Source organism: Gasterosteus aculeatus, unplaced genomic scaffold (genome assembly GCF_964276395.1).
Source record: "Gasterosteus aculeatus unplaced genomic scaffold, fGasAcu3.hap1.1 HAP1_SCAFFOLD_122, whole genome shotgun sequence".
Lineage (NCBI taxonomy): Eukaryota > Metazoa > Chordata > Actinopteri > Perciformes > Gasterosteidae > Gasterosteus > Gasterosteus aculeatus.
The window spans coordinates 1-21,000 of NW_027554976.1; the positions used below are offsets into that span (position 1 = coordinate 1).

At 42.8% G+C, this 21,000-nt stretch overlaps 2 protein-coding genes across 3 annotated transcripts; one reads left to right on the top strand and one right to left on the bottom strand.

Moving 5' to 3' along the window:
* Positions 1–847: 847 nt before the first annotated feature.
* LOC144383043 (voltage-dependent L-type calcium channel subunit alpha-1D-like) lies at positions 848–6,201 on the bottom strand. Of its 2 annotated transcripts, XM_078098106.1 has the most exons (3): positions 5,846–6,201; positions 3,815–4,271; positions 848–3,227 (listed from the first exon to the last, which is right to left on the bottom strand). In XM_078098106.1, exons 2-3 carry the CDS (start codon positions 4,123–4,125, stop codon positions 3,095–3,097), a joined length of 444 nt encoding a protein of 147 aa, XP_077954232.1. In that variant the 5' UTR covers positions 4,126–4,271; positions 5,846–6,201; the 3' UTR covers positions 848–3,094. The 2 variants fall into 2 exon arrangements, with proteins under 2 accessions (XP_077954232.1, XP_077954233.1); XM_078098107.1 differs by lacking the exon at positions 5,846–6,201 and having other exon boundaries at positions 3,025–3,227; positions 3,815–4,339.
* An 8,219-nt stretch (positions 6,202–14,420) lies between these two features.
* On the top strand, positions 14,421–20,996 carry LOC144395245 (transketolase-like; the record flags this gene model as incomplete). Its single annotated transcript, XM_078098104.1, has 12 exons — positions 14,421–14,800; positions 16,013–16,130; positions 16,215–16,328; positions 16,443–16,540; positions 17,336–17,527; positions 17,774–17,892; positions 17,995–18,191; positions 18,330–18,494; positions 19,637–19,793; positions 20,211–20,341; positions 20,471–20,554; positions 20,904–20,996. Coding segments are annotated over exons 1-12 (1,575 nt in total), but the record flags the coding sequence as incomplete, so codon positions are not given.
* Positions 20,997–21,000: the final 4 nt, after the last annotated feature.

Here is a 21,000-nt window from a genome sequence, read left to right on the forward strand (position 1 = left end):
TGTGCGAATGAGTGAACTGATCATAGATCTGATTAGAAACGCTTGTGCGATTTGAACCTATGAAACAGGAGGTTCTGCTGTTGTGCACATGGTGTTGATGAACGAGGATAGAATACGTTTAAATACAGTTGTGTGCCATAAAACTAGCCACCAATTAACATAAAACAGATGATAAGCAGTTGTTTTCAAATAGAATCATGAGCAAGATATGAAGAGACCAAAAGATTTTGGCCATACTGCCCAACTCTCATTCTCGTCCTTCAAAATGCCGAAACCGTTAATTGTAACAGCATCTAACATGTGGAGCTGTGCATTCTCTGCTCGTGTCCATATGACCTCTGTATCGGTTTTCTGAGCACATTTCAGTCTTTACATGTTTGTCCTTTTGTCCCCCCGTCCTGCGGCTCCGGAGTTATGCAATAACTGTGGTACGGTCAAACACTACATGATACCATACGCGATTCACTGTGTGTTGCCTCACTAAAGAACAGACGCATGAATCATATTCACCATGAAAAGGTCATTGTTTTGCTCAGCTACCTTCAGCCAGAGCTGCCCGGGGTGTTGAGTCTCACAGAGATAAGTCAGAAATGACGTTAAAGCAAAGGAACGAAGGTTGCAGACTATTTATCTGTCCCCGAGACGAGGTGGGTGCGGAGGAGACTCAGTCACGTGCAGGGTGGGTTGTGCCTCGTATATTTGCAGTGAAATGATCAAACAAAGTAAGGCTTTGCCGTCTTTGTGTGCTAGCTACGTCCTGTTACTCACTCGTGCCTCCTGGTGGTGGCAGGAGCTCAATCCTTTGGCCATTGTTCTGCCTGAGGACGAAAAATTGCTTTCTATTCATAATGAGCTGCTGCATTTAACTGAGCCTCACTAATAAGATGGACAGACTCGTGTTATTAAGGCCTCTGTGACTTTGCAGCATCGCACCGACTGTTCTAACCCAGAGCAGCTCTGCAGCATGTCTGTACCACAAGCCATCAAACTCAGTGTTTTTATTTTGATGTGTTAATGTTACCTGAGAACATCCTACACACTCACCGGGCGAAACATCAGCTGGTCTGTATTACAACATTTCAGCGCCTCTGTGATGAAAGTCACACCGCTTTTGAATGTATCAGTTTTGTGTGTGTGTGTGTGGCTAAAAAAAACGGCTTACTTCGGCAGCCTGGTGAAATAATTTGATCCTTGCTTTACACATCAGGCCACTAAAGCGTCCCACCTCAGGTTTCATACGAGCTCTCCGTCTGCCCCTAAGGCTGCAGAGCACAGCGGTGTGAAATGACAATCTCCACTTACAGCTGTACCTGCTGGCTGCTACGGAAAACATAGCTCAGCATTTTTGTCTCCAGTGCTCCTATTGTGACTACAGCGTGAGATCTGTGGAACAACTAAGGCCAAGCTGGCACACCTGCCCTACAAAGTATTTTATTGTTCAACCTCTGCTGAAAAAGGGAAAGATCGCAGTATCGAGCCTCCGGTTTAATTCTGCAGTGTCCACATGAGAAATGAGATACCACAGTCCTGTGCAAGGAGTAGACAATCATCAGTGTGAGGATCAGCAAAAACAGACGCTGTATAGGAGCATCCAGATAAGCTCTTACGAGGCCATTATACATTTCAAAAAGGTAAGCTTTGTGACGACTTTAAATGATAAGGAACTTGAGATCAAACCATCAACATATCATCTCCTCTCTTATTAAAGGTATTTTAATGGTGCATGTAAGGCTTATCAATGATGCTGCTCAGTGCTGGGCCCTTTGAACAAAAGTACACAAAATCTACCAAAGTGGTTCATTATTAAATGGTGCATCCACAACTTTAATCTTCAAATTGTGGACGGAGCAGTCATGCACAACATCCATTAGAAGAGACTGACACGATGCAGCAACATCAGCAGAGAGAAGACCTAAGGAGGCCATCATTAGGAATCAACTATTTCATGCTCACACATCCATCTGGTTTGCATTAAAAAGGCTGAGATGATATTTATTTAGTTGATGTTCGACCTTTTGTTTAGCCAGACACACTTGAATGTGATACAAACTGGAAGTTCTGAAGATATGAATGTAAATTCTGGCAAGTTATGTTCCATAATGGCTGCATTGCAAATGAATAAGAAGACGTGAGGTTTAGAGGTCATACATAAAGCCAACAGCGCCTGTCAACACTATATTTGTCATCACTTTAGCAAAATGTGTTGGCATTGCTTTAAGTCCAACCAGTCTCTCTGCATATTTCTACTTTCTTGTCCGTTTCTTCTTATGCAAGTGTGAACATTTTCTTTATTCGGTTGCCACCGTTAGGACCATCCCACTCCTCACTCCTAAACTAACCCTGACAACACACCGTACATAATACTGTATCAGGTACTGTATTGTCCCAGATGGCCCACTTTCTCCTGGTGCACCACCGCTGTGTAAACAAACACCCTGAGGTCACCCTCCAGGAGGTCAAACCGAGAAGCAGCACATCTTACGCGTCTAAAGTAGAGCAGACACCGTTTTAACTCAAGCTGTAGCTTATCCTGCACAGCAGGTTGAGCAGCGTGTGAGCTGAGAAGAACTCCTGCCGGTCTTTTACAGCGAGCTGGTAACCTCCTCTAATATGTTCCTTTTTCTCAGAAAGATGTAAAATCAAGAAGCTTTCATGATTGAAGTGTCTGAAGACACACTGCATGCTTTTCATGAATCATTGAGCAATTACAGCTAAATTCTGCTCATGGAAGTAGGACCACATTCTGGTGCGTTTGTCTCGCTTTTGGAAAGAGCATTCGTACTCAACTGTGGAACAATGCTTACAACACTACATCACGCATAATTCATCACACGGACATAAATGCACAAGGTGCACAGAGTGGTGCAATGACGATACGTTCTAAAAATAGAAAGCTGAATAAAACCTTTGTAGAGGGAAACTATGACATGATAAAGCACCAATGAGGATTGTTGTCAAAGTGTTTCTCTCGCGCAGAAGATACAATGTGAACTTGATGTGAAAATCCACATCCAACACTATGCAGAGCAATACAAGTCTGTTTCTGGCTTTAAGTAGCAGCACTGATACAACAAGCACAACATAAATAAATGTGTCATAGTGGCATGTACAGACTACTCACCAGGTCATGGTTTGTGGAGTTGGAATCATCTGCAGGGAAGGGTACATAGACAGCTAAGGCCATACAGTTGGCAAAAATAGCAATTAATATAAAGATATCAAATGGCCTGAGGAAAAAGGTTAAGGAAAACACAAACGAAAACGATGTAAGCAATACAAAATATGAAAATTAGTTGTGATATGCAAAATATTGACTTATCGCACAATATAAAAAATGAGTGTGATCATTTTGGTGCAATATTCATTTTACATATAAATGATTTTCTTTTACTTTATTTTCAAAACATTTTTCAACCTAACATTTCTTTTCTCAAAATATTTTTTGAGCTAATAGTATATTTAAACTTTTTTTCCAGTTAGACATTTTTTGACCCAATACTTTTTTACTCTTTTTTTGTCAAAATGTTTTTCAGCCTAATAGTCAGTAATACATTTTTTTAATTCAAATATTTTTGGAATTATTTTTCAATTTTTTATTTTGTTTTTACCCAGACCCAGGCAGGGATTTATTACGTATGAATGCATAGCACCTTTCTTTTATCAATTATTTTTCCAATGAAGTCATAATCCAAATACGTGCCAGTATACTATTCTACTCTCAACGCTTCCGCTCTGTGAACAGTTCATGATCTTTGTTCAAATCCCAACAATGAGATGTTCACCCATCTCTGAATAACACCACTGTAAAGGATACTTCCACTCCACCAGGCTGATGCAGGCCCTGCGTATTGGGTTGTTTAGTTTGAGGCAGAACAGAGCCCTTGGCGGCCTGCTGTTGGCATTACTGCCCTGTTTCTTGCTCTTGGCATACTGCTGCCTCTTCTTCTGGGCCAACGCACCGACCGGGATGGTACTGGACACTGGGGCAGGCAAGGCAGGAGGTGCGGGTGGTGCTGCTGCAGGGGCTGGGGCCGCAGCAGGGGCTGGGGCAGGGGCAGGGGTTGAGGCGGGAGGGGCCTCGGGGACCGCGGGGGCGGGGTCTGGGGCAGGCCCGTTGGCGCTCATGGTGTCGGCGTGGCTCTGTGAGGAGCATCCAGCAGCATGGATCTGCCAGGGTAGACTGTGTGGCTAGAGAAGGGCAGAAGAGTCTGACCAATGAGCTGGCACGTCACCAGGGGGAGCGACTCTGGTGCTGCTGGCATAATGTGCCTCTGAGAAGGAGAAAAGGGTAAGATGAGATCATGGCATCACTACATTTTACACTTTTTATTGCAGTAAGTGGTACAGTGGTAGAACATGGTCGTCCTTGGTCGTCCATGGACGGCATCTGTCCTTGTCCCTGTGTTCTCGGGCAAGACTCGGGCAACAATTTACCCCAAGTTGCTCCCCGTAGTTGTGCCTACGGTGTGAAGGAAATGTATGTTAGCCTGCCGCTGATGGGCAGGTGGCACCTTGCATGGCAGCCTATGCTATTCATGTGCGAATCGGTGAACGAAAACATGTAGTGTGAAAGCGCTTTGAGTGGTCGGAAGCCTTGAAACATGTAATGCATTGTGAGACATTTTAATTCAGCTTAGATATAACTGATGACAAACAAGCAAATGTCAAAGATGAATTACTCAATACATTTAAAGAGGCTATTTGTGTGATCTAATGTGAGGAGCTAACCTGCATGCTGCCCCAAACACTGCAAATATTGAGATCTGCAACCAAATCTGAGGATCATTAGAACTACAAATGTGGCACTCCGGCCTGCTTATCGTGTTGCTAATAAGAGTCTAAATTTATTTAGCATTTCCTGAAAATGAACATATTTTCAAAGGAAAACGACTGAACACAGATGACATGCAGATGACACACACACACACACACACACACACACACACACACACACACACATTAAGCTGTAAATTCAGAGCTGCCACTCTCAGGCATCACTTGGTCCTATCAGTTGTGTAAGTCCTTGAACTGCTGAGCAGGCCCGCAGAGGAAGGAACAAAAAAGGTCACATTGCAGTGATGCTCCAAGACAAATGCATCTTCACATTGTATAGAAAAATGGGCTATCAGTGTTATTGTTATGTATGACTGCACATTTTGTGGGGAATTCATGGTGCCAGCTTCCAATCTCCTTTGTGCTGCGGTGCTGCCTTCGTGTAGCCTTGACACAGTGCAAACTCAATATGGGGAAAATGCGTTCAAAAAGCGCTTATTTTACGATATAAATTCCGCTGCTGCATCGACAAACATCAACCGTGCAACCGTGATGAAAACGAACACTGTCTTTTTTTTTTGCATGAGCGACTCGTGACAATTTAACCACCATCAATGGTGCTCGTATTTCTCCTTGGAAGCCACCAAGGTATAGGTTGGTTAAAAGCACCCCCCCCCCCCCCCAAAAAAATGATGCGAAACGACGGCCGTACTTGACTCATGGAGGCGCATCCATCAGATGGTCCTCGAAACAGCTGGCTACGTTATTACAACAAACCTCAATCAGTGATGCTCTTTACACTCAGGGCCAAAGTAGTGGACAGTCCACATGACCAGAGCCCAGGTGCCTGCTTCCAGCCCGGCGGCTCTATTATCAACATGTACTTTCATATATATATACATACATCCCCCTCCCCTAAATATGTCAGCGTCGAGAGGGAATGTGGCCATTTAATAATAACCGCTGTCCTCTGACTGGAAGCATCATCGTTGGCTGCATGCAGGGAGAACGCGGCTATATGCTAAGCGGCTAACTTGAGTTTGCGGAGCAGGAAACCGCAGCGCGCCGTTACCTTTTCCCCGAAGACTTTATGAGTCCGCCGCGGTCCTCTCCGCTCGGTAACACGGGTCCACGGCTCCGCGGGGCGAGAATCGCAGGTCCGGTTTCTCAAACGGCGGTTTAACGTGCATCAGCTCCGGCTGCAGGAGGAGCACATGAAGCCTGTGCCGTTAATTAAGCTCTTCCACGGCGATCGCGGAGAGCTGGAGACAGGAGAGTGCGCACCGCACGACGGAGCATCCTCATCCGCTGCCGACTTATCGTCACGGGTGAACAGTGACACAAGTCTGTATCAGAAAACGATGTTCTCCTCCTTCTTCTGCTGCTGCTGCTGCTGCTGCTGCACAAGACTGCTCGCATCAAATCGATGCTATTGGTATGCGCAATACAGCGCTGTGCAACAAAAGGAGACAACTTTCATACAGGGTGTTAGCATCCATGAAGGTCATTAAGACACCATACGAAACGAAATGGGTACACTTTTGAATAATGCACCCTACGTGCTTTGTTACAGCAAATGCATCAAATACAATCAATTATGAGTTACAAAAAACTGATTGTGTTTTGCCGAGTTGTGGGAATAACCAAAGCTGTTTTCTTTCCCATTTCTGTGTGGATACAATGCTGTTACTTCCCCCTTATGACTGACAAGTCATATGTGTGGTGAAACATATTTTGCTTGGTTATTATTATACATTTAAATCTGCAGTTGCAATAATACATTTCAATAATTCTCTTTGCTTAATAAATGTTATTTTTGACCGCTTATAAGAATTAATACATTATTTATTAATCATACGGTAAAGTCTTTTAGTTCTGTTTTTGGTCTCCACCTCCTGAGGGACACGTCTGTTTCTGTAGCTGCTTAATGCTTCACTATGTTCTCCATGGTTACTAACTCGGCCTGCTGTTCAGAGTTGAGCATGTAGTTATTTTATTGCTCTTTTTGCTTAAAACAGTTGCCAGCTGCAACCAAAAAAAAAAACTGAGCCCAGTGTGAGTAAACAAAAGTGATGATCTCAAACTCACTATAAAGGAGCTGCTGTTTCAATGGATAATTCTCTGCAGGTTCATTACAACATGATCACATGGTTCACATTGTTTTTTATAATAAACATAGCAGCTTAAAAACGATCAATTCTGTCCTGCCAGACATGTTTCCTTCCATCTGACAATAAGTTTCAATACAAAACTGCTTCTTTACCAGTCTTTTTGTTAAAGGAGAAATACAGGGTATGTGTGGAGGTCTGTCACATTCAGAAATATTCAATGTATAGCCGCTTGGATGTAAAAGTAGAGAATGCATTCCATGAGATATTGCAAAAAACTACACTGTCATCACTCGATAACTATACAAAATCATCACTTTATAACTCATTAACCTCTGAAATCAAATGATGTCATTCATTATGGTGGCATAAACAACACTGTTAACATTATTACCATAAATATGCTTATTTATGAATTACAAATACAAACTGCATCACAAGGCACTTGTACATCTGTCATGAATACAGCTACACGATAATCCTGCCCTCATGAAAAACTAATGACTAAATGATAGCTCTGACCCTCAGTAGACCTTTTCATAACACACAATTCATTTGCAGTCATTGTTATGTTGCTCAGTCTTGCCTAACAGTTGCAATGAAAAGACAACAAGACTGACTTCGCCGTGTGATTCAAGCATTTAAGTGAATGGTATTGACGTCTCCACATATCGCCTTCGTTAATATCGGTAAAAGCACACATCACGACTACGGCATTGCTAACAGGTCAGGCGGGATCAGATCAGCCTGCTCAAACAGCAGTGACCAGAGTTCAGTGGGGCACGCTATATGATGCTGCACACTGTGCTGTGAAAATACCTGCCAGAGCAGAAGAGCCGACCCCCGTCCTCTGCTTCACCGAGCTGATGTCCCAGCTGACAACAAAGAGCAGAAAACAGGCCTCTTCTTACCTGCTAAGAACAGCAGCAGTGTTTGGTGAGCGGCCACCAACGACATGGGCGAGGAGGACGGGACGAGGCTCATCGTGTCATCTTACCGGGACCTGACGGGATAATGGTTTCTTCTATCGTCTTGAATTATTCACCTATAGACGAGGTGGTGTGTGTGGGTGTGTGTGTGTTTCTATGTTGCCGGTAATTATGCGGCTGCGTGTGTCAAATGGCAGAAAATGGTTTGATCGCATTCTTTATTAAATATGAATTGGCGCTTGTTTAACTTAAGGGAAAATAAGGGACACACCTGAGGAAATAAACACACAAATAGAGCACTGATCATGATTAGACCCCTCAACAACGCAGACGGAAAGACAAAATGCAGAATATTTATTAACATCTTAATACAAAAACGTATATATTCAGTTTGCTCAAATTCAAAACCTCACCACACTTTATATGTATTTCTGTTATTGGCTTTGCCATATGCAGACTTGTGCAGCCTGTAGAATTAATACCATCATTCATGCAACAAATGGAGCCATCAATTGTGTTTACATGTACGGCTGAGGGCTGTTCAAGGCTGAAGGCAAATGTTCCTCCATGGCATGCAAATAAAAAACAGTGGCAACATTGAAGTAGCCATTAGCAGTGTTGGTATGCATCAAACACAGCTTTTGATCACAAAACAGCAAAAGTATGACATAATTTATGGAAATGGCTCTAAAAAGTGAGTTTATTTATTCCCCTCTTCAGCTGCTGGTTCAGTGGGTTTTGAGTCTCAGGCTTCACATTGAAATTTTGTTTGCGTGGGTAGAATCGTATTCACCATTAGAGATTCTTTACTGTGTGCACATGTAGTTGCTTTGTGCTGGAAAAAATGGTGAAAATGGTTAGAATGATCTTTGAATCAAGTCTCCTCCATATGCGGGTGTCCCAAATGAATATGTTGCTATATGCTTAGATATTCACTCGGAAATATTAACATTTTAGGGCAAAATGTAAATGAAAAGATTTATACCACTCTCATTTCTTTACAGTAAGCGTGACGTTGGAGCCATTCGGCAATTAGCTTAGCGAGAACATTTGAACTAGTTTTGCACCTCTAAAGCTTAAAAAATAACAATAAATGTGATATCCCGTTGTTTAATCCAGACACACTCCAGAAAGTCACTGTGCCACCACACATCCATCTGATTTCAGACATATAGAACATAGGGGTAATTTGTTCTAAAGGAAATGTCTCATTTCTGTTTCTTTTCCCAACACTCTTGATAAATGCCTCTGTTCTCCTGCTGTTCTTGACCTCATTTCCTCTCTATCAATCAGTTGATTTCCCTTTGATGGCTGTAATGTAATGTGAATGAGGATGGTGAAAAATAACAGTATATTTGGTTAATTCACCTGTTGTATTTATGTGTGTTTTTTTTGTTTAATTTTGAGATTGTGTAAAAAATATCTAAAAAAAAACAAATATCTCATCAAACACACACAAACACGGTCTGTAACCCCTTGTGGGAAAGCGCATTGCATCTTATTTCCACTGAATACGGAATACAAATATAAACAGAGGGCGCAGTGGCCCAGAAGGACCACGGATGCCATTTGGCCTCACGCAGTCGTCTGCCCCCACCTACAGTTTGATCTGCTCATCAAACACTCCTTTCTGTTTTTTACTTTAATCAATTATGGAGACCGGAATCTTTATAAAACAGGAGGTTTTAGGCTTTTCTGCTTTCATAGTAACAGATAAAGGAAGATTATAATCTTAGTTTCCCAGTGAATCATTTTCAGTATTTTCCGCATATTCATTTTTCTTCTGAAGATCCCTGTGAGAATATCTTGTAATCTGTGCATGAGTACATCAGACAAAAGGCAATAAATCTGCACAAAGCAGGTATTTTGCTCTTATAGCCCTGCTAATGTCCTATGTAAATGTTTTGTTTGGCCAACCTTTAAAGAGATTATGATGTTTTGACTAGATTAAATGCAGGATTATAGTTTACACATATCACTGAAACAGATGTTTTTTTTAGATCTCTTTCTAAATGCCCTTAGCTTTTACTCTCTGCTCTTTATTTTTCAGCCTCTTCCGCCCTCCATTTTAAAATCAGATTGCAATAAAGCAATAAGACCATTTCATTTATAAGCTGCAAAACTGCTGTTTTATCTTTTTCAACATTTCTGTAATTTCACCTGCTGCATATCTGAAATCTTATGGCAATGAAGATGCGCCATTGCACGGCAAGTTTGAATATTAACATGTGCCTCTTGATGTCCGGCTTGATGGCATCAAATGCATGTAAAACCTGGTTGGCAGGCACTCATGCAAAAGCACTGATGCACCAATCAGTTTTTGCATGTTTATGAGAGAGCTGTGTGTGTGGAGGGGGGGGGAGTAGGCAGTGTGTTGGTGGTGCTGCTTGAAGGAGAGCAGTAGTGATGGAGCCTGAAAGCCCTGCAGCGCAACTGTTCTCCCGGTGCATCGTCAACTTCACTGCTGAGCCCACAACGCACGCTCAGCCTTAACCCCTGCTCGCACACTCCTCTCTTCTCACTGAATCTTCCTCCCTCTCTTTGTGTGCTATTCATCCACGGCCTCTGCTTATTTACAGCCCAATGCTCATTTTCAACCAGTCCACTTTGGTTTGACAACCTAACGTATTCACTGATTGCACCCAAATGGCACGACTCAGTCCTTTTCCCCTCTTTTTTTGTCTTCCTGTGATCGTCTTTAGGCACAGACAGGGCTGACTTCCAAGATGATCACCAATAGACGCTGCAACTGAATGCTCTGTTGATAATTCAATCATTAATCCAATGCTCTTGTCTCATGCACTGTCAGGGGGTGGGGCTTTTGGGTGACAGACAGCTCTCAGATAGAAGGGCAAGCAGTATGTCATCATAGTGACTGCAGAGCGATTTAGGGAAATGGAGTGATAAGAGCAGAGAGGAAGAGGCTCAAGCCTGAAGGAGCGACTGGCATTAAAGCAATGCACCAAGACTCACGGATGTCTGCAAGGTTCTGTGCATTTGAGTGTGTCCAGTTAATTTGTGTGTCAATATGTGCACATGTCAACCAGCCTGGGTGCATGTACGTTGGCCTGTATGCGTGTCTGCATTTGTGCGGCCTCTGAAATCTCGTTAATCACTCCAGCCCAACAACCCTGAGTACATTATCGTTTATCTTAGCTCTGCATTTGGGTTTGAATAGCCACAGACACATGCACATGCACATGCATTATATTAACGCATTGTTTTTAAAAGTGGCTGCTTTGCTCCTTTTTTTTCCTGCCAGAGAGATTAAAAATAGAAACATTCCTGCTCTCTGAATGTACTTTCCCTCCAGGAAGTGTGTACTTGTTGGTGTCTGACATTGGCCGCGCACCGTCACGTGACCATCTCATCCCACGCTGCCATTGGCTGGCACCTGTGGGGCTCTGTGAAGAAAAGCGTTTCTGACAGCACCCAGGTGCCCAAAGGAGTTGCTGGAGACTGGGAGAAGGACAATGTCGGTGGATCCAGGAGAGCAGTGGTGGGGGTCGGGGGGGTAAAGGGGCTCTTGGAGATGGGGGCATGTTCTGGGATGTGACCTCACAGCCACAGCGACAGGCAGGAATCCACAGAGATAATCACATGTCTGAATAGGTGAAGGGGAAAATGAAAGAGAAGAAGGAGAGGACGACGTTTGTAGCAATGACACTCGCGCAACCATCACACAATCTCAGCCGACACTGTCTGTTGTCACTCAATCTGGCTGATCTCCATATATTTACATGTAAACATGTCTGGTGTCTTTTCATGTTGTAGTGGTTTGAAACACATTTCACATTGATGTTTGACCTCAGTATTCATTCTGTATTCAATGATGTACAAAATAATCAATTATTCAAAACTCATCTCTGCTTGAATGGTTATTGTTAGATTCTCTATTTTTCAGTTATTGGCTAATGAAGTGGGTGTAATATTCTGCAAACCATCATAGACGTTATCGTCCTACATTTTCGAGGAGATAGTGCCCCCTGCTGTTTAATGTTAGGGACACAAATGACCTGCAAAGAGGGGCTGTTCAAAATGGAGTCGTGAAACAGGCCAAATTCTAGTGATTCCAAAGCACTGCAATATGAAATTTAAAAAAAAGATTTCATGCACATTACTACACTACAGTATATTGTATTTTTATTGTATTTGATAAGGAAAGAGCTCCTTGATGAACATTGATGTAAAAGATAACATGTAAGCAAGAATGGTAATTTACACTCGTGGTCACAAAGCATCTAACACAAACACTGCACGCTGAAACATACAGATACAAATAATACACAAGTAAAGATGTTACATTGTTAGGGTTCGGAAAGCTCTCGAGGGAGGCGTCACTCCTTTTTTCTCGTCCCGGCCGGAAACGAAGATACAAAAGAGTCAGCTTGCGTAAATTCAAAAATCAAAAAGTATTTAATAACTAAACAACGTTATAAGGAATACAATTACAAAGTGAAATACAAAACGAACAGTAAATATTTCGCGAAATAGAGAATCCTCTGTGCAAGTCTAAAGTGACTTATCAAAGCGGCTTCAGGAAAATTCTAACAATCTTTTCCCCGCTTTGGTCCTTTGAAAAGTCTTGAGGTGTGTCTTCTTGGGTGCATTTGAATGTCATTGGCTTCTTCTTCAGAGTGTCCCCTCCTGGACTGTCCCCTTCACATCGAGGTGTGAAGCTGCAGCTGTAACCTGAAACCTCACTGTACCATCTGTCCCTCACATTCCAATGCACACAATGTAGATACATTTGGCTTCATGCCTCAAAGAGTGAATATAACAAAGCATGCATAGTTTGTCTTCATCTTATAACTAGTACACCTTAATTACAACAAGTCATTAATGATCACCGTTCATCACACTACATCATAAGATCTAAGACAGTTCATGTGGTCCAATACTCAAGACATTTGCCTCAGTTGGCTGCCTTACATTAAGTTGTTCATCTACTACCTGACAGGAGAAAAAAACTCCCAAAAAACCCTCTTTGGGGATAAAATTGGGAGAAATCCATAAAGGACGGAAATTATCATCCGTCCCCAGATTTTAACATCACATTGTGACAGAATGTTAATGTGTACAGTGTTTACATGATTTTAATGACTATGAATTGTGTTTGATTCAAATTGCATTCACTTCATCTAATATGTTAATGTAATAACTAATATCTAATAACACACAAACTATAATTCTAACACTAAACATTATTACACATACTATAACTTCCATGACTAGGGATGCACTTCTGGCTTGAATCCCTAACAAATACTATGTAGTACATGTCAATAGAAAAGTAGTCACAGTTCAGATTTGACTAATGTCCTTCTTTGAAATTGATCTTAAAGTGGAATAACTAGGACACTTCCTTTTTGCAACAAGTGGAACTTTTTCAGTATCTACTTCCCTTCACTGACCGCACAGTCTGTCTGCATGTGCTGCCCATATGTGCCACCTCACAGTCCCGTCTCGTATTGGCTGTGTCGTCGTTGCCACAGTCAGCCACTATTTTTTTTATTAAAACAAGAACATTTTTAATGTTTTGAAAAATACTTTTGACATTTTCAACTATATGTGAGTGTCAAACTATACAAGATATACAATGCTTTTCCATGCTATATTATGTAACCATGCTTCACTATACACAATATACTATGAGGACAGGTAAGGACATGTACTATGGCAATAACTGATACCTTCCTGTAAATGTATTTGTTTGTGGTTGGTGATTAATCATTTATGAAGACGGGTCTAGCCGTCTTTCCCCTAACCGATCATCAGCGTGGAAAAAGCCACGACCGAAAGCTGCTTTAAAAGGTGTGGAGAAATTCATGCCTTTATGTGCATTCAAACTCTGCTTTGCTCATCTGGACAGCGTGAGCCGGTCTTGGAATTTGTGTTAAGTTGATGAGGTGTTTTTTGTCCTCTGGTTTCTGTTGTTTCATCAATTTTTGTTGAATATGAATATGCTCTTTTTGGTGGATGATGATTTGACACAGGAAAAAGAGTATTGAAAGATTAAGAAGATATTGCTGCCTGTCTCTCACATTCTGTCTTTTATTCTCTTTCCATATTTGGCTTCTCTTGACTCCCAGCCATGATTTTTATTTTCCGGTAAATTTCCAACAAAAGCAAATGAGCGTAAACGTGGGCTTCAGCAATGAGACTGGGGTGTTTTTAATGTCAGTAAATAACAAAGCCGTCCTTTGGCTACACCCCATTTTATCCCGAGTGTCACAGGGGAGGGAGCCAAGGCCAGCTGACGTTGGGCGAGAGGCGGGGCACCTTGGACAGGTCACCTTCTGATCACCGGGCTGAAACAAAGTGACAGGCAACCATTCACGCTCACATTCGCACCTCCCACCCCGGTCTGAATTATTAGTTCCGACAGGAGCCAATGCCAAAGTAAATCAGGGTAAGACGCTTCAACCACCCCCCGCCCTCCCCCACCCCTGCTCAAAATTATCCAGCCTCTCCTTACGGACGTACTAATGTACACCCACCCGAGAAACACCTCAACCATCGCAGTCAAACAGGAGCCAATGAAATGATAGGCATTAGATTTTAGCAGCAACACCCATCCCACGTCACTGGCTTGCCCCTCCTCTCCTCCTCTGTGTGTGCTTTGTACGAGTGTGTGTGTGTGTGTGAGATGTGTCCTGGTGCATCTACGTGTCTGCCTGACAGGATAAATCCAGCTTCTCTCTCATTCCCTCTCTCTTTCTCTCCAGCCCTCTCACACACACACACACACACACACACACACACACACACACAGGTGCTGCTGTCCGGCAACCCTCTCTCTCACATTCGTATAGCACAATCACATCGCAGAATCATAGTTGATCCACTTTTCTGGTGCTAAGGAACTTGACATTTTGCCTTCATGGAGGATTACCACAAACCTGACCAGCAGACAGTGCAGGCGCTGAGGAACATCGCCAACCGCCTCCGAATCAACTCCATCAAGGCGACGACTGCAGCAGGCAGCGGGTGAGGTGTCTCTACCGACTCTCAGACATGAACTTTAATACTGTGAATGCATTGATAAACACGATGCAAGGGGAATATTTATTTGTACCATGCACATATTTAACATTTACATCTGGTAAACTACGTGCATGCATGTACAGATGCACACACAGACTTCAAGGGCCAAAGGAACAGCATGTCCTGCCTTTGTTCTCCCGTTTAGTCTACTGGCAGAATCATTTCGACATGCATACACGTTGTTTGATAAGTTAAGCTCTTAATCCCTAATTAAATAAATGAAATAATAAATATCTACAATAAATACCATTTTTAAATTTAGGGAAATATATAGTTTATGACATATATAATACATTGCATAAAAATACATCAGTTTATTCTTTCTAGCAAAAAGTAGGTATTTAGACATTTTCCTCACATTTAAAGTAAATAACCGGGTTTTCTTCTGATGATCACATTTTCATATTCTGGAGAAGGGATTTGATCATATTTGGTTTACTCACTTTGATTGTGAAAAAAAATATTGTCTCTGATATCTGACCTCAGAGTGGTAAAACGCCCACTTGCAGAAGAGCACAATGGAAGAACAAATGCAATGGTGGATGTATTGTATGTTGAAAAGGGTTTTGGAAGTGTAATTGAAATGTTGTATATAATGTCCACTTATAGCTATTTTAAATAATGTTGCCAATGTAAGTCACATTACAATTACAGAAGAAATGCTAGAGATCAGGAGAATACGGTTATGATTCTAGGGCCCAAATCCCCATTCAACAGTTCTGCATTTGCTTTGTTCCCATCCTGTGTTGAATGGGAACAAAGAGAAACCTAAGAGAAATTAAGCTAAAATATTCTGCAAATGATTAATGGCAGCTTTGAAATGCCAAATAACGCCTGCCTGTGTTTTTTTTGCACATTATTGAGTGAAATACTCAAATACCTTTAATTGTGGGAAAGCCCAATAACCAGCCATTGCTATAATTGCACCAAAAATACTTTTGAGTACAAGCACTGGATGCAGCACTGTTGGAGGGCTAAATCAAATTGCTCAAAGTAGTTATTGTCCATAAAACCCAGCGATATTCAAGTTGTATTTCTATTGCATCCAGTTCCCCATCTAATCTGTTGAGTGCATTTAAGTGAAGGCACTCAATAAGCTGCCATCTACCCCCCTGAGTGCAAGTTTATGTACTTATGTCTTTCTCTGTGGCACAGACACCCCACATCATGCTGCAGTGTGGCAGAAATCATGTCTGTGCTGTACTTCCACACCATGAAGTACCGCCCTGAAGACCCGAGGAACTTCAACAGTGACCGCTTCATCCTGTCCAAGGTGAGGGCAGGGTGGGGTTAAAATTCAGAAATCCAACTTTTCCTGAGTAACATCAGTGACTAGTGATTGTTTTTTCTTCCACAGGGCCACGCTGCTCCGGCCCTGTACTCCATGTGGGTTGAAACAGGTTTCCTGAAGGAGAACGAGCTGCTCAGCTTGTGCCAGGTTGACTCTGCGCTGGAGGGCCACCCGAACCCCGTAAGCTGTGACATCCTGTAGCACACCTTGTGAATCATGTCAGGCAGAAACACACAGCGTTCCAGCTCACTTGTATTGTGTGTGTGAGTGTCTGTGTGTATTTGTGTATTTCAGAAGCAGCAAATTGTGGACGTAGCCACTGGCTCCTTGGGGCAGGGCCTCGGTGTGGCCTGTGGAATGGCTTACACTGGGAAATACTTTGACAAGTCCAGGTAATCCTCCATACATTGGACACATACAAATGTTTATTTGCAGTTTAGATTTTCTGCGTGCATTTAAAAATCCTTTGCCATCTATGGACACACTCTGACTCAACAATGTGCAGTATGAATTTACAAATTGTTCATATACATCGTAGGGCCCTATTGTGCTTCTCTCAAGTGTTAAGTGATTGGGATTTTCCAGATTCTGTGTGGGTGTGCTGCAGCTACATGCTCTGCTCTCACAATTCTTCTGCTCTAATAATCACAGGCCCAGCGGTCACATCTCGCTTACTTTTACTACCCATGCTGATTTTATCTCAGATTCAAATTCAGCCATAGTGCTTTCAACCATACATTTTTTTGTATTTTTATTATTTATTATCAATAATGGTACAATGTTCCTAAATGATTCTTCCTTTTACTGGTAGTAAAAAGTATATAATCATATTTGACACATCAAATGCTATGTCTATGTTAATAATTAGCCGGAAAAAACACGTACATAAAATAAGATGATGATTTGTCCCATTTAAAGACTACGACATTGGTGTGGAAGACGTGTTTCAGAGGCAGGTGTGAAACTTGGCAGTCACACCTTCAGGCTTCTCCGGAAGCCTTTTTTCATGTCACAGCTGATTACCATCCCCAAAAATAATTGGAGGATATGTAGTCAGACAGGAAAAATGACAGAACATGTTTTTGTGAGCTTTGCACCCTACCCTTATCTGATGCACTCACACACACATTTACACAAACACAAAGACACACACTAATCACATAGTTTCACCCTGTTTTCCAAACCAGTTATCGTGTTTACTGCCTGCTGGGGGATGGCGAGATGTCAGAGGGTGCGGTCTGGGAGGCCATGTCGTTCGCCTCTTACTACCAGCTTGACAACCTGGTGGCCATCATGGACATCAACCGCCTGGGCCAAAGTGACCCTGCGCCCCTGCAGCATCATGTGGAGAAATATCAGAAACGCTGTGAAGCTTTCGGGTAACAATGCATTAGAGGCTGCTTGTGTCAATGTACTCAAAGTGCTGTTTAGGAAGATTATCTTGACACAACGTAAAGTAAAATTTCTAGCCAGTTAGTTGTGTGTATTGTGTGTCCTATGATTTTACACAAGCAAATGTGTCTTAATGCATAGCTTTGATTTTGTGTGTGTGTGTGTGTGTGTGTGTGTGTGTGTGTGTGTGTGTGTGTGTGTGTGTGTGTGTGTGTGTGTGTGTGTGTGTGCAGCTGGCAAGCCATCATTGTGGATGGACACAGTGTGGAGGAGCTTTGCAAGGCTCTGAGTCAACCACGTCATCAGCCCACCGCCATTATCGCTAAAACCATCAAGGGCAAAGGCATTCCAGGTAGCCGCCTGTCACGGTCCTCTCCTCATCTGCAAATGAACTGCTCTCACTACAGTGTGTATCGGCTAACAAGCTCAAATACGTCACCCTTTTTGATTCCAGCTGCAGAGGATAAGCTTGGGTGGCACGCCAAAACGCTGCCCAAAGACATGGCAGAGATGGTCATGAAGGATCTGCAGAGCCGCATCATGAACAGCAGCAAGCACCTGTACCCTCCCGCTCCCGTGGAGGACTCCCCCCCAGTCAGCCTGAGGAACATCAGGATGCCGAGCGCCCCCAGCTACAAGACTGGTGAAAAGGTCTGTCTGCCCGCTCTATGCTCGCACGATGTCCACAGAAAGCACAGGGGCAAATAGTGAAAGGACTTGTACAGATGAGCAGTCCAACTTTGTTAATTATTGATCTGTGTTTACTGCATGGCCTCTCTGTCTTTACAGATTGCCACACGGAAGGCATATGGGATGGCGTTGGCTAAATTGGGGCGCTACAATGAACGTGTTATCGCCCTTGATGGAGACACTAACAACCTCACCTACTCAGAGATCTTTAAGAACGAGCATCCCAACCGCTTCGTGGAGTGCTACATCGCTCAGCAGAACATGGTATGTTCCCTCGTTTCACAAATGTTTTTTGAGACATTTATATTTACCAACAAAGATATATATATATATATATATATATATATATATATATATATATATATATATATATATATATATATATATATATATTATCTGTGAATGTTTGGGGGGCACTCTCGTTTTTTTTAAAGCTGATTAAAAAATAAAAGACTTTCATGTGGAGATTTTGTTGGTTAAATTGCTCGTTCTCAGCTGTTTGGATAAACAAACTTACACCTCACAGCTGTCCGTCTGAAGATTGACAGCTGGGAAGATGACTTGTCTGTCCATTATGACAGTAATTTATCTTGTTACGGCCATTGTCGCTGCTGCTCACTGCCCCCCCATCTTTGGCCTCTGTCAATATTTTATCAGAGTTTAGATTAATAATTTGGAGAGAGGCGCTCTGACATTAATTCCCGTTGCTGTTATGGCTCCAGCAGCAGCCAACTCCAATGTAGGTCATGCGTGTGTATGATGATAAGCAGGCATGACAAGTGTAGTCACAAATAAAATATTAATCAGTGCAGAGGGGGGGGACCATCTGGCAGAATGCATGAGAAAAGTCAAACGTTGAATGGCAAAAGGTCCGTGGCTAATGGAAATATAGTGGATACCAATTACCTAGTAGTACATATTATACTTTTGGCTCTATAAAACCTAAAACAGATAATTATGAATGTATCCGTTTCTTTGTTTGGATGAAACATCTGCTAGTTTAAATTAGGCTTTAAGGAAGTTATTTATGTGTCTATGAGAATTGATCTAACATAACAATTTAATGGATGCTTAGTTGTTGCTTCTGCAAAAGCATGGAAAGATGTTGGGGTTTGGTGAGAGTTTTAGAAGCCGGACAAAGGAAATTATTCGGAGGAGGAGGTATGCACACAAATTCCTCACAGATGGGACGATAAGCTTTGGAGCTTTAAAAAAAAAAACTCGTTGACTTTCGACTTATCGGGATTTTTTGTTCAAAGGCGCTTTCAAATACTGTTTGTGCCGCAGATATTTGGACCTCTCTCTCTCTTGGTGATCAGGCCAGTGTGACTGCTGGAGGGTCACAGCCCTTATGATGTTAAAATGTAGGTACTACGAATGAAAAAAAAAATGTGTTCCTTTCCCAGGTCAGCGTGGCGGTGGGTTGCGCTGCCCGTGAGAGGAACGTTGTGTTTGCAAGCACTCTTGCTTCCTTTTTCACCCGCGCCTACGACCAGCTCCGCATGGCGGCCATCTCGGACAGCAACATCAATCTGTGTGGCTCCCACTGCGGCCTGTCCACTGGTTAGTAACCAGCTGCCGACGAGCCGAGGCCCACCACGTCCCCTCTCACACACCTTTATTTCCCTCACACTGAAGCCAGACACTTTAAAACACCCCTTTTATGTGATCCCTTTCAAAGTCTCCCTAAAGGGGATACGTGTATAAAGTGCTTTTTGTTCAATCCTTTCTCACTTTTCCTTGCTGTATTCACCCCCCTTTGCCCTTACAGCTAGTTTTCAATCCTTCCCTTTTCTCCCTTCCTGTCTGCCCTGGAAGCTGTCATCAGAGGTGTCCCTCTTTTAGTGCAGGTACTCTGCATGCAAAGTCTGGCTTTATGTCTGTGGTTCGGCATGCATCAGCTCACCTGACCTGCCAATCGCTTTTGGGACTTTATGAAAAGGTCGGATGTACGAAATCGACTAAATGTGTGTTTTACAGGAGAAGAAGGTCCCTCTCTGATGGGTCTAGAGGACGTGGCTATGTTCAGGGCACTTCCCACTGCCACCATTTTCTACCCCTGTGACGGCGTGTCTACAGAGAAGGCCGTGGAACTGGCTGCTTCCACAAAGGTTTGTGAAACCTAAACACAGTGTTTTTGTTTCTCTGCTTTATCTGTGGCACATTATTTCAGTAGCAAAACAGCCTATTTGCTGTCAAAATATCCCACTGGTGATTGTCTATTTTTCCCCTCAAAAAAGGGAGTTTGCTACATCCGAACCAGCCGCCAAGACTGCTCCATCATCTATAACAGCAATGAGGACTTCCACGTCGGACAGGCTAAGGTGAGACAGTCTTTGGCTGTTATAAGGTGGTCGTCTGGCGCAGGGGTAGAGCGGGTGCGCTGGGAACCACAAGGTTGGTGGTTCAAGTGCCGGCTGCTCCATGTCCCATGTCGAAGTGTCCGTGAGCAAGACACCTAACCCCTAATTGCTCCCCGGGCAAAAATGTAAAAAGCCATGGGTTAAAAATGTAATGTACGTTGCTTTGGATAAAAGCGTCAGCTAAGTGGCCCGTAATGTAATAGTAAGGGAGTGTAGAGAAAATAAGAACACAGGGAAATATTGCTGTAAACTGAACACAGGCAGTACCGTCAACCCTGTAAGCTGAAGATTGCACCTTTGTCATTACCAGGTGGTGTACCAGAGCAAAGAGGACCAGGTGACCATTGTGGCAGCTGGAGTGACTTTGCATGAAGCCCTGGCTGCAGCTGAACACTTAAAGAAAGGTA

What these genes read in the sequence shown, in the direction of transcription:
- LOC144383043 (XM_078098106.1), bottom strand. Translation starts at nt 4,125, where the DNA reads ATGAGCGCCAACGGGCCTGCCCCAGACCCCGCCCCCGCGGTCCCCGAG. An exon ending in ATCAGCCTGGTGGAGTGGAA is followed by an intron (nt 3,228 to 3,814) that starts GTATCCTTTACA and finishes CTTTTTCCTCAG; the next exon opens with GCCATTTGATATCTTTATAT.